This window comes from Erythrolamprus reginae, chromosome 5 (genome assembly GCF_031021105.1).
Source record: "Erythrolamprus reginae isolate rEryReg1 chromosome 5, rEryReg1.hap1, whole genome shotgun sequence".
NCBI lineage: Eukaryota > Metazoa > Chordata > Lepidosauria > Squamata > Dipsadidae > Erythrolamprus > Erythrolamprus reginae.
The window spans coordinates 21245420-21259303 of record NC_091954.1 but is presented as its reverse complement, the minus strand read 5'-3'; the positions used below and the strand labels follow the sequence as shown (position 1 = coordinate 21259303).

General features: G+C 42.6%; 1 protein-coding gene across 2 annotated transcripts in view; it reads left to right on the top strand.

The window, feature by feature from the left end:
- Positions 1–13884, top strand: part of UNC5B (unc-5 netrin receptor B) — a 291780-nt gene that overhangs the window by 216683 nt on the left and 61213 nt on the right. For both annotated transcript variants that reach the window (XM_070752210.1, XM_070752211.1), the window contains exons 3-4: positions 4454–4597; positions 9909–10012. In XM_070752210.1, coding sequence (XP_070608311.1) covers positions 4454–4597; positions 9909–10012 — 248 coding nt within the window. The remainder of the gene's footprint in view (positions 1–4453; positions 4598–9908; positions 10013–13884) is intronic.

Here is a 13884-nt window from a genome sequence, read left to right as displayed (position 1 = left end):
TCTCTTCTTTTTTTGTATCAGAAGCAGTTAATGGCTGCTGAAGCCACTCTCTTCCTTTGTAGGCATGTATTAAGGCAGTGAAATTAAAGGACAACCTCTTGTTTAATAGAGGCCGTGATGGGAAAGTGTAGCAATGAAGGCAGGGGTAAAACACAGGAGGTGATGGTGTACAGCTTAACTTGCAATGGCACCATATTCCTGAAAAAGATGTGAGTTTATTACAGAGCTCACCACCAGCCATCAGTGATCAATTGCTGGTGGGTTTTCCTATTCCACTTGAAAGTTTAGCACAAGGGTGTCGAACTCAAGGCCCATTGGCCAGATCCAGCATGTGGGGTGGAAGTGATGTGCTGGTGCCTGGAGGCTGTTGGGACCTGGATGGGTGTCAACAAACTCAAACTCAACCCAGACAAGATGGAGTGGCTGTGGGTCTTGCCTCCCAAGGACAATTCCATCTGTCTGTCCATTGCCCTGGGGGGGGGGAACTACTGACCCCCTCAGAGAGGGTTCGCAACTTGGGCGTCCTCCTCGATCCACAGCTGACATTGGAACATCATCTTTCAGCTGTGGCGAGGAGGGCGTTTGCCCAGGTTCGCCTGGTGCTCCAGTTGCGGCCCTATTTGGACAGGGAGTCATTGCTCACAGTCGCTCATGCCCTCATCACCTCGAGGTTCGATTACTGCAACGCTCTCTACATGGGGCTACCTCTGAAAAGTGTTCGGAAACTTCAGATCGTGCAGAACGCAGACGTGAGAGCCATCGTGGGGCTTCCAAGATTCGCCCGCATTTCTTCAACACTCCGTGGCTTGCATTGGCTGCCAATCAGTTTCCGGTCACAATTCAAAGTGTTGGTTATGACTTTTAAAGCCCTACATGGCAATGGACCAGATTACCTCCGGAACCGCCTGCTACCGCACGAATCCTAGTGACCGATAAGGTCCCACAGAGTTGGCCTTCTCTGGGTCCCGTCGACTAAACAATGTCATATGGCGGGCCCCAGGGGAAGAGCCTTCTCTGTGGAAGCCCCGGCCCTCTGGAACCAACTTCCCCCGGAGATTAGAACTGCCCCCACACTCCCTGTCTTTCATAAACTACTCAAGACTCACTTATACCGCCAGGCCATTACAAGTTATGCATGGTATGTTTGTGTGTATGTTTGGTTTGATAATAGGGGTTTTTAGTTGTTTTTATTATTGGATTGTACATGTTGTGTTTATTATTGTTGTTAGCCGCCCCAAGTCTGCAGAGAGGGACGGCATACAAATCCAATAAATTATTATTAATTATTATTATTAGATCTGGCCCACATGGCTGCCTTGAAAACACAGGAGGACTGACCCACAGAGTTTCTGCCAGCAGAAAATGAGCTCAGGAAGGTTGTGCATGGGCTCCGTTTTCAGCTGCAATTGCCTCCTAAAGTCATATGCCAGTAACAATTTAGTTCGGGGAGGCCACGCATGGCCTGCCTAGGCTCTGTTTTCAGCCATGGCAGCCTCCTGCAGCCGTCTGACAGCAAAAATGGAGCGCAGGGAGCTCCATTTTCCCCAAGCTGCATTTTCCCTGGCAGAGGGCTGCAGGAGGATGCGGTGGCTGAAAACGGAGCCTTGACAAGTGACTTTGAACTGTCTACACACTTCTGGCCATAGCCCCCCTAGGCATGACCCTTTCCCCCTCCCAGGTTAAACACAACTCGGATAGCACTTAAGACTACCATGGCTCATAATAATTATTATAAAATAATACTGTTGTTGTTGTTATTATTCTTATTCTTATTATTCTATTATTATTATTATTATTATTATTATTATTATTATTATTATTATATCGAAACTCAGTCTAGGAGTATGATATCAAAAGTCTCTTTGCTGAACTGACTAGCAAATACAATTATCACATTTAACCCAGTGGTATGATTAGCTAAGTACACATCATTAAGAAGATTTGAGTCTTAATCATGTAAGAAAATCATTACATGATAAAATGATGTAAGAAATAGGGAAAAGGCCCAATTGCAACATTTTTTCATTATATGTAAACTATGTGTGCAGTTTTAGATGGTACTATGTATGCAAACAACTGACCTAATCTAAAAATGGTGCACATAAGAAACGGAAGGAGATAAATAGTTGTACGCGAAGTCCAGCTGTGCCGTACCCGTTGTATACAATAGCTGTACACAAAGCAAAGTTACACAGATGTATCATAAACAAAAACTTGTGTTTATCATATGTTTATCTGTAGAGAGAACCTTCCTGTAGACCTCAGCAGAATACTAAATTTTCCCCATTTGTCTCTGAATACACATGGGCAGTGTTCCCTCTAATTTTTTTTTTGGGGGGGGGGCGGAAAAGTATAGTGTCTGAGCGGCAGTCCCTTCGGGACTGGGCGGCAACAGAAATAATAAATAGATAGATAGATAGATGGATGGATGGATGGATGGACGGATGGATGGATGGATGGACGGACGGACGGACGGATGGACGGACGGACGAACAAACAAACAAACAAACAAACAAACAAATAAATAAATAAACAAACAAACAAATAAAAAACCCACCCTGTTTTGCCTCAGAGAATTTCAAAATAAAATACTGTACTGTGTGTCTATAACAGTGAGCTCATAATAGGGCAACTCTATCAATATCAAAATGCCACTTAAATAGTTGAGCTAGTTTCAAACTAGATTTTGATTTTCTTTCTCTCTTCCTTACTCCCATTCTTTTTCTTTCTCTTTTCCTTCCTCTCTTTTTTCTATCTGTTTCTCTCTCTTCCTCTCCCTCTCCTTCCCTCTCACTCTTTCCCTCTCGGCTTCTGGGCAGGTTTGGAAAACTCTGAGTTGCTGATGATTTTTTAAGTGAGCGATTGCTCACTGCTCAGCTTAGAGGGAACTATGCACATGGGTGTATATTCCTCCCTTCTTCACACTGTTGTGGTCCACCAGCAGCTAGCAGTGATGGCAGCAGATTCAGACAGTGAGGAAGTTGGGGAGGAACATGGGCCAGACCTGGAGTTTTGGGAAGGCTCTGATGAGTGCTCGGTATGGGAGGCAGAGATGGGGCCAGGGCAGTCTGACAGTTATCAGCTGCCTTGGGAGTCAGACATCAGTGAGGCAGACAAACAGCTGGAGCCTGTTCCCAGTATGGGCATGCACAGGGCTGCCAGACAAAGGGAACAGCTAAGAAACAAGGGTCGACTTGGGAGTAAGGTAACAGGTGGACGATCAATGGCTCCTCTCATAGGGAATAAAAGAGGAGCAAAAGGGGATGAGAGTTGGCAGGAGACAATTCACTTAATTGGTTCATGACTCTCAGAGACTCCTTGCAGAGTTTTGAAGATATCGGCCTAGCGACTCTCCAAGCCAGATAAGGTCTGTGACTGTAAATTTACCCTTGAAAGCCTTTGATAAATGTGAATGAGAGAAATTCACAGTAACAGGGACTGCGGGGGAGGGCCTTCTCTGTGGCTGCCACAGCTCTATGGAACCAACTACACCCCCCCCCGATGTCCGTACTGCTCCCACCCTACTGGCCTTCTGCAAGGCCACAAAGACCTGGCTTTGCCAGCAGGCCTGGGAGCCATCAATTGTACATCTTTCATGGCCAAACTGTATGAATGGTGTGTATGCATGTGATTATGACTGTTCTTTATACAAATGTGTTTTATTACGGGGTTTAGTTTTAGATGTATTTATTTTTTTTATTGCTTGTATCTTTTTGTATTGTATTATATTATTTTGTAAGCCGCCTTGACCCTGAGTCCTTCGGGATTGGGTGGCTTAGAAGTCGAATAAATAAATAAACTTAATAAAAAGAGGTTTTTGGTGGGACAAGGAGCCTTTTTCATGGTTTGTGTAATCCTAGTCAGAATGATAGATGGTGTTTTATCCCAGCGACCGGTTAGGTCCCACAGAGTTGGTCTCCTCCTCCTCCAGGTCCCGTCAACTAAACAATGTCGTTTGGTGGGACCCAGAGGAAGAGCCTTCTCTGTGGTGGCTCCGACCCTCTGGAATCAGCTCCCTCCAGAGATTAGAACTGCCCCCACCCTCCTTGCCTTTCGTAAGCTCCTTAAAACCCACCTCTGTCGTCAAGCGTGGGGGAACTGAAACATCTCCCCCTGCCTATGTAGTTTTCTGTGTATGATATGACTGTATGTTTGTTTTTTATATATTGGGGTTTCTTGTTTTTTAGACTTTTTAAATGTATTATTGTTATTTTAGATTCTAACTATTAGATTTGTCATTATATATTGTTTTTATCATTGCTTTAAGCCCCCCCCCAGTCTACGGAGAGGGGCAGCATACAAATCTAAATAATAATAATAATAATAATAATAATAATAATAATAATAATAATAATGATGATGATGATAATAATAATTTAAACCTAATGCTGCCAGTTCTTGGTTTTTCCAACTCCATAATAATTCACTTTTTTTGGATTGCCTTTGTTTCCAGGGCTCCTTATAAGAGAAGTCCAAATCGAAGTGTCTCGTCAGCAAGTGGAGGAGCTATTTGGCCTAGAAGATTACTGGTGTCAGTGTGTCGCTTGGAGTTCTGCCGGAACCACCAAAAGTCGCCGAGCTTATGTTCGGATAGCATGTAGGTTTGGGGAAATTCTTTTTCATTCCTTCTTTCTCTCTGAAGATCTTTTCACTTTATGACTTCGCTGCTGGTGCTTAGCGCACTTGCCTGTCCTGCAAAAAAAGGGAAATACAGTGATACCTTATCTTACGAACTTAATTGGTTCCGGGATGAGGTTTGTAAGGTGAAAAGTTTGTAAGACGAAACAATGTTTCCCATAGGAATCAATGGAAAAGCCCAAAACTCACCCCTTTTGCCAGCCAAAGCCCCCGTTTTAGCAGCGCAAAAATGGGTGCTTCGCTGGCAATGGAAGTCCGGAGGTGGGGTTTCCAGCGAGGGGAGCCTCAGCAAAATTGCAGCATTGCAAAAACACGGAAGTCCTCAAAACCCCACCTCTGGACTTCTGTGTTTTTGTGATGCTGTGATTTCACTGAGGCTTCCCTCGCTGGGAAACCCCACCTCCGGACTTCTGTTGCCAGTGAAGCACCCGTTTTTGCGCTGCTGGGATTCCCCTGCAGCATCGCAAAAACACGGAAGTCTGGAGGTGGTGTTTCCCATGGAGGGAAGCCTCAGAGGAATCCCAGCAGCGCAAAAACGGGTGCTTCGCTGGCAACAGAAGTCCGGAGGCGGGGCATCCCAGTGGCGGCGGCTTGGGTTTGTAATGTGAAAATAGTTTGGAAGAAGAGGCAAAAAAATCTTAAATCCTGGGTTTGTATCTCAAAAAGTTTGTATGGTGAGGGGTTTGTAAGATGAGGTATCACTGTATCATGGACAACCACATTAAAATAATTCACTAGCTCAAACGTTTCATAGACTATTAGCTAATGAAAGGCTTGTGTGCATCCAAGGGAGGAGTAGTTATATTGAAATATCCTTTACTGGAAGAAGAAATTCATTGGTACTTTTTAAAAATGTATTTATTGGGAAGGGACAAAATCTGCTTGTAGAGGAAAATAGACCTGCTTTGGAAAAAAAAGCTTTGATCCACAGAGGATGGGCCAACATCCTTGGTCTTGCTGCAGCTTTGTCTCCATATCATATGCTGTTCCCACAGAGGAGTGGTGTGGTAGCCTAGAGGTGAAGCTCTTGCCTCACAAGCAGGAGGGTTGGGAGTTCAATCCTAGGTAGAGGCAGACGTTTCTCTCTCAATGAGAATATATCTGCTGAACAAAAACTATGCATTGGCGACAGGAAGGGCATCCAGCCATTAAAACATTCAGTTTCCCAGACTCCACCCCGCAAGGGATTCTGGGGTTGTTAAATGAAGATGATGATATGCTATTCCCACATAAGTGTTCCGAGATGGTCACAGCCGAGGCAAAAGCTGGCCTTCAGTAATCCTTGTTCTGCATTCTCTCCAACTTCAGTTGTCTCTAATTCATGTGTTTCTGGTCAATTGCATCTCCAGAGTTTCTGATTCCTAAAGAAGTTTCCATCAGAGACATGGCAGCCAAGTTATCTTCCTTTGGGGGATTTCTCTGGCTGTCCAAGTTGCCCATCAGTTTCCCTTGATTTTCCAGGAAAGCACTTTTCTAGCCTTTAGTTTGTCCAGTCACATCTTCTTATCTGACGTCTGGACTTTCTGTAGCTGGGTCACATTCTACAGTATCTACTGCAGATGGACTCTGGCCAGGTTGAATGAAGTCATTCTGTGTCACTCTGCAAGAGTAGGAGGAGATAGAACAATATTCCTATTTTGGGCAGCTACCCGGTGCAGAAAATAGCAGAACAGCATGGAAAATCCCTCTTTTCACAGAATATAATCTGAAATCCCTTATTTTGGGATCGTAAGAAAAGGGAGGGAGGATTTTTCCTCCCTGGGGTCTTCAGACTAAATTTTATCATTGTCCTGGATTCTAAGTTGTTATCAATATCTTTTTCAGTAATGTCTCTGAGATAGGAATGAAAATACTGTTTGTGTCTACGTACCAGCTGCCACACAGATATGTGACTTGCTTTCTTTTTAGCTGAGATTGTTTATAATCCACACAAGCGAGGAAGTGAAATCCTCGTAGTTTGGTTATTGAAATAGCTCTGGAGCAGGAATCAGTTTCCACAGTCCTGATTGACAGATTCAGCTTTTCTTGGGTTCAGTATTTACAGGTGTGAGAGGTTAAGATCCAAAGATATGGCATCTTACTTATATTTCTCCTTTTTCTCTTTTGCTTTTTTATCCTACAATAACCCATTTTTATTCACATTAAATTTATTCTGAAGGGTATTTAGACATAATAGCTGGAACCGGTGGGGAATTGCAATCCCAAATATCTGGAAGGTACCAGAATAGAATAGAATAGAATTCTTTATTGGCCAAGTGTGATTGGACACACAAGGAATTTGTCATTGGTGCATATGCTCTCAGTGCACATAAAAGAAAAGATACATTTGTCAAGAATCATGAGGCACAACACTTAATGATTATCATAAGGCAGTGTTTTTCAACCAGTGTGCGTGGCACACTGGTGTGCGTGGCACACTGGTGTGCCGTGAGACATGGTCAGGTGTGCCGTGAAGCTCAGAGAGAGAAAGAAAACAAGAGAGAGAAAGAGAAAGATTGAAAGAAAGAGCAAGAGAGAAAGAAAACAAGAGAGAAAAAAAGCAAGAGAGAGAGCAGGAAAGAAAGAAAGCAAGAGAGAGAAAGAAAACAAGAGAGAAAGAGAACAAGAGAGAAAGAGAGAGAGAGAGCAAGAAAGAAAGAAAGCAAGAGAGAGAGAGGGAGGGAGGGAAGGTGGGAGAGAGAAAGACATAGAGGGAGGTAGGGAGGGAGAGAGAAAGAGACCAAAAAAGAGGAAAGGAAGAGAGAGAAAAAGGAAGGGAGAGAAAGAGGGAGAGAGAAATAGAGCGAAAGGGAGGAAGAGAGAGAATTTTTTTGTCCAAACTTTTTTTTAGCCCCCCCCCCCTCAATGTGCCCCATGGTTTTGTAAATGTAAAAAATGTGCCGCGGCTCAAAAAAGGTTGAAAATCACTGTCATAAGGTACAAATAAGCAATCGGGAAACAATCAATATTAATATAAATCATAAGGATACAAGCAACTAGTTACAGTCATACAGTCCTAAGTGGGAGGAAATGGGTGATAGGAATGATGAGAAAAAACTACCATAGTAGAAATAGAAGTGCAATAAAAGAAAAGAGACATTTGTCAAGAATCATGAGGTACAACATTTAGTGATTGTCGTAGGGGGTCAGGCAATCAGGAAGCAATCAATGTTAATATAAATCGTATGGATACAAGCAACAAGTTACAGTCCTACAATCATAAGTGGGAGGAGATGGGTGATAGGAAAGATGAGAAGACTAATAGCAATAGTAATGCAGCCTTAGTGAATAGTTTGACAGTGGTGAGGGAATTATTTGTTTAGCAGAGTGACGGTGTTCAGGAAAAAAACCTGTTCTTGTGTCTAGTTATCTTGGTGTGCAGTGCCGTATAGGGTTGTTTTGAGGGTAGGAGTTGAAACAATTTATGTCCAGGATGCAAGGGGTCAGTAAATATTTTCACAGCCCTCTTTTTGACTCGGGCAGTATATAGGTTATGTTGCTAAGATCACATGAAATCTGGTAAAAGGAAGTAACCAGCTTCTGAGTTTGCACAACACATTTAACCATTAACTAACCAAGCGTTCTGCGTCTATCACGTTCACTAAGCCAGTGTTTCCCAACCTTGGCAACTTGAAGATATTTGGACTTCAATTCCCAGAATTCCCCAGCCAGCATTCGCTGGCTGGGGACTTCTGAGAATTGAAGTCCAGATATCTTCAAGTTGCCAAGGTTGGGAAACACTGCACTAAGCTAAGGTTAAAAAAAAAGGAAATGAGCCGAGTATGTTATGTGAATATAGCTGTTCAGACATTAAGCATTTTATATAATTGCCGCATTTTATGTTAAGCCATGATTTCCTTGACTTATTAAAACCTGACATATCCTTTGTATGCTCGTAACGCAAAGCAGCAATAGCTGAGCGAAAGTGATTTAATTACTGAACTCCCAAGAGGTTGATGGTGCTGTGATATCTCTAATCATCGTAGAACCCATTTCATGAAGTTAGGTTACAAATTATCATCAGTGTATTCATCATAATCATTCCCAAAAATAATTGTTTGGGAAAGCATATACACTGTACCTATATTTTAGGTCCTAAATTTGTCAAAATGCTTAGGAGGAATTTAGTAGACCTTAGCGCCACCTACTGATTAATTCTTTGCACTTTATCATTTTCTTATGGGTTGTCTTATTCATGTTCTTTCATTCAAAAGATGTTCAGGCTTGTAGGTACTATAGATGCAGTGATGGGCTCCTACGGGAACAGTCAGGAACGCAGTTCCGGTAGCAAAATTTGGAGCTCCACCCAGAACACCCAATTTTCACTGAAAGATGTTGAAACAAAATGCATAAGCCACACCCACAGTGTGGTAGTAAAAGTTTTGGTAGCCCATCACTGTATAGATGTTTCAGAGAATCTGAAAACCCATCAATTGGAAGCTACCACCATGCTTGACACTTAAAATCCTGCACTCTATAATTGTTTTCAGTATTAGAACTGAACAGAAAGTGTAGCCCTTTCATAAAAACAGGTGTTTCCTGAATATCATCTAAGCTTTTTTGTGAGATATTTTAGTTTTGGGTCCCAAAAGGAACTCTTTTGCTGCTAGTTTTGCTAAATGACCATGATGGTGCAGTGGTTAGAGTAATGTACTGCAGGTTACTTTGGCTGATTGCTAGCTGGCTGCAATTTGGCTGTCCAAATCTCACCAGGCCCAAGGTATACTCAGCCTTTAATCCTTCCGAGGTAGATAAAATGAGCACCCAAATTGTTAGCGGCAATATGCTTACTCTGTAAACCACTAGTCTAAGTTATTGCTATATTGCAATTTTCTGCAAAACACCAAAGGAACAGTTGTTTTGCCAAGGAGCTCCATCGATAAGGTGGGGAGGGACACATCAAGGAGAGAAGGGCAAAATCCTCCAAAGGCCTATTTTCTTTCAGTAGTTATTCTTTTAGTTTTTGTTAAAGCTACATATCTGCCTTGCTTTGAAAAATGTTCCATTTTAATATTTCAAACAATGGGATGTTCTTCAAACTATGAGGAAATAAATTCATCTTTTGCTGTGTCTTTTTCTGTCTTTCATACTTTGGACAGAAATTACACAAACTTTTTGGGCCAAACTTCTAAGAGGTCTGACATTTGAGGCTTTTTTGGGTGTAGGAAAAAATAATAGGACATGAAAACTTAGCCTCTTTAGGTTTAAGGTAACTTGCCTTCTACTTTTTAAATTGCCCTGTAAGTATCATGGCTAATGCTGGTGGGTTTTTATATTTTTCCTATCCTTAGATCTGAGGAAGAACTTTGACCAGGAGCCATTGGGGAAAGAGGTGCCTCTTGATCATGAGGTCCTTTTGCAGTGCCGACCACCTGAAGGCGTTCCAACTGCTGAGGTAAGATGGACACTCAGTGAGGATGATCGATGGCGGTCACCAGGGAAAACATTCATATGTGCAAAACAGAGATTACAGGCAGTCCTCAAAACTTACAATTAGTGATGGGCGAACCCAACGGTGTTCGGGTTTGGCATGTTCGGACAAACATTACGCAAAATTCGCCCAAACCCGAACCGAACCCCAACCCGGAAACCCACCAAGAGATTCCGGGGGCGGAGCTTTGATGTAAAGTATACTGGCAGGTTGCTAAGGATGCCAAGGTGATCACTTCCTGGATTCCATGGAATCCAGGAAGTGATCAAACCTTGGCGTCCTTAGCAACCTGCCAGTGGCGTCAAAGCTCCGAACTCTGAACGCGACCCCGAACTTTGCCCGAAGTTTCAAAAAATTTCGGGTTCGGCATACCGAACACTGCAAAATTCGGTATGGGCCCAAATTGTGCGGGTTCGGTTCGCCCATCACTACTTACAATCTGTCAGTAATCATTTGAATTTACAACCTCCTCCCCCAAAAGTGATTTATGACCTACTTCGGAAGTTGCCTCCTCCCATGGTCACAGGAATACAATTTATGACATTTTTCTCAAAAACCAGCCTTTACTTCCAGTTGTCTCGCAGTGAAAACAATGTATTTGTTTAATGACCACTGCAAAAGAGGACATAAAAATGGGACTGATTCCATAGTGATCTGCTTTACAGCCAGCATGATTTATGACCATAATTGCTAGGCTCAGTTTTGGTTGTAAGTCAAGGACCACAGATAATCATAATAACCCACATCTACTCACATTCTTACAGTTGTAACATCTAATTACTAAATTGCATGCCCATTCTACCAAGGGTTTGTACCATTCTTTGTGCCTGGTTTATTTCACAAAAGCTCAGGAAAACACCTCAACCCTTTATTATAGTTGTAGTGCTACATGTTACTCCTTTGTTATATTTTATTGGTAGGTTGGGATCTTTCAGTACTCTTTGCAATTGGTGGACTTTGGTACATGTCAAAGTGTACAATCATGATAAGGCTCAGAGGTAGCACCATCTGCAAACATGCCCCTTGGCCTCTGCATCTCAGTGTTCAACAGCAACAAGCAGAAGCACAAGGCATAAATTGTGCATACTGGACTTCCAGCAAAGACATACTGTAGATCCAGTAGAAACAACAGATTCCAATGGCCGAGATCTTGACTCAGTCAAACATTTCGCTAGGTGTCTTTAAGCCAGACTTCCTTTTACAGCCTGCCAAGCCATAAAGGGATTTATGAGAATTAAATAGGGGAATGACCTGTTGCAGAACGGCCTTGTATTTTTGAAGAAACCAGAGGTGGGATTCACATAATTTACCTATCAGTTCACCCAGCACCGAAAATGTGAGTGTGCACTTCCCTTGCACACACCTCATCCGTGCATGCACATGGCCTTCATTGCACATGCTTTGCTTGCACGCACAGCTTGCGTGCTTGTGCATAGCTAGAAAATGTAGCATGCGCTCAGCTTGAAAAGTGTGCAGCACTCAAATTACTCCTTCCGTGTCAGTGCTGGTGAGCTGAGCTGTTGTTTAGCTCAGCTCAGGTGTAGAAATCTGCTCTGCCATGCAAATAGGCTATAGGCCGAGCTGAAAAACAAGGAAATATAAGAGAATAACGGGTGCAGGTGGGCACAGCCAGCCAGAGGTGGTATTTACCAGTTCTCTGAACTACTAGAAATTAATGCTACTGGTTTGCCCGAACCGGTCCAAACCAGCTGAATACCACCTCAAATAGAAAAATATCCTAATGCAGAGTTGCAAATGTCCAGCTGAGCATCCCAAGAAAGAAGGAGAAAGATTCTGATGAAACTTTGAACTGATTATGCCAGCTTAGCACAATTACTAACTTTCTGAGCATGGATGGTTGTAATTACATATACCGTATTTTTCAGACGCACCGGAATATAAGGCACACCTTAGTTTTTGGGGAGGAAAATAGGGGAAAGAATCTGCTTATCAGGTATTCATCTGACAAGCATCCTTAGCCTGGTCACCTTCAGTACATTATTTTATCTCCTGGTTAGGGCTTTAAAAAAACTTTATTTGGAGAGAGTAACAATGAAAGAGCTTGCAAGTCAGTAAGAGCTGGGAAAATCATTAGCACCTGGAAAGAAACATTCAGAGCAAGTAGAGCAATGGAAAAAACCCTGCAAAGATTTAGGGCTTGGAAAACATTCTTCGCAGAGAGAGCTTACAAGGGTAAGAGCTGGAAACATTTTTAGCACCTGGATAGGGCTAGAAAGAAACATTCGGAGCAAGTAAAACAATAAAAAACCCTACAAAGACAGGGTTTGGAAAACATTCTTCACAGAGGGTAACAATGAAAGAGCTTGCAAGCCAGTAAGAGCTGGAAACATCATTAGCTCCTGGTTAGGGATGAAAAGAAACGTGTTTGGAGCAAGTTACAGAAATGAAAAAAAACCTGCAAAGACTTAGGGCTTAGAAAATATTCTTCGCAGAGAGAAACAATGAAAGAGCCTGCAAAGTAAGAGCTGGGAAGGTAGGGCTGGGGAAAAAAAGCTACATTCAGAGTATAAGACACACCCAAATTATCAGCCTCTTTTAGAGAGTAAAAAGGTGTGTCTTATACTCTGAAAAATATAGTAGATAATCCTCGACCTATGACCATCGTTATGTCCAAAATTTCTGTTGCTATTTGTCACGCGAGTTATGCCCCATTTGTTCAGAAATGACCTTCTAGTTGGCTCATTAGTTCATTTTCCCCCATTCCCAGACTTCAGGTGTCTGGAGGCTCCAAGGAGGTCTGTGTGCATGCGCAGGGGGCAATGTGGGGGTTGTGTGGTTGGGGGAAGCAAGGGAGGGCTTGGGTGTGGAGACATGTGTGCAGTAGCGCGCACATGCACACCCTTTTAGCACACAAACCAGAAAAATTTCACCATCACTGCCCTAGAATGTTTTCTCTGTTTTTTGGATGGCCATCTCCTTTTTAGATACTATGTGCTTTTGATCACTGTTGATTCTTATTCTTCATCTCCTCTCCTGCTAGCTAGGAAAACTTTTAGGTTCAAGCAATTGAGCATCCACCCACAAGATTATTTGTGATGTAACAGCAGCTCCAGGAACCATAAAATTTCCCCAAAGAAGAAGTTGTGTGTCCTGCCTGCAGGCTATGGAACACGCTTCCCTGGAGGTTGTTCCTGGCCTCTTATCACTCAACCTTTAAAAAATCTATAAGAATGCATCTCTTCCACCAGGCTTTTAACCGTCACTTTATTTTGCTAACTGGTTCCTAGCAAATTTTAGTATATTTTAGTCTGCCTGCTCCATTTTTGTTTTCTAAAGTTTGTTAGCTACTTCGGCAGAGTAGAAACAGAGGATATAAACCAGCCACCAACCCAATAAATAAGTAAATTCCCTTGAGTGGAATCCTGAAAGGCAGCAGATACGGTTAATCATTTCTTTGCCAGAAAGTCTGAGAATAAAGCTTTCATTCATTTAGATTGCCCTGGTCAGGATAGGTTTCATCACGCTCAAAGTCTGCGTTATGAGAGGTTCGATATTTTCTGTGCCTTTCAAAAGGCTTGAATCATAGCAGGCATGTGGCAAAAGTAAAACAATCATCAGCCTCAAATTGAAGAAAATAGGATAAGATGTTGAATTTGGGGGGCAAGACAATGCTGCCTCTGATATATCTCAATGCAATGAAGACAGGATGGCTACACAATTTCTGGAGATCCATAGTGGCTTTCTTGGGAAAGTGCTGAGAAAAAAATGTGAGGCAAATTTTAGAAGCAGCAAGAGTTGAGGTTCTCTGCATCTAAATCTTTCTTAATAATTGTAGTTTTAGCCCTCCTGGACTTGTGCAAGGGAAAGACAGGTAG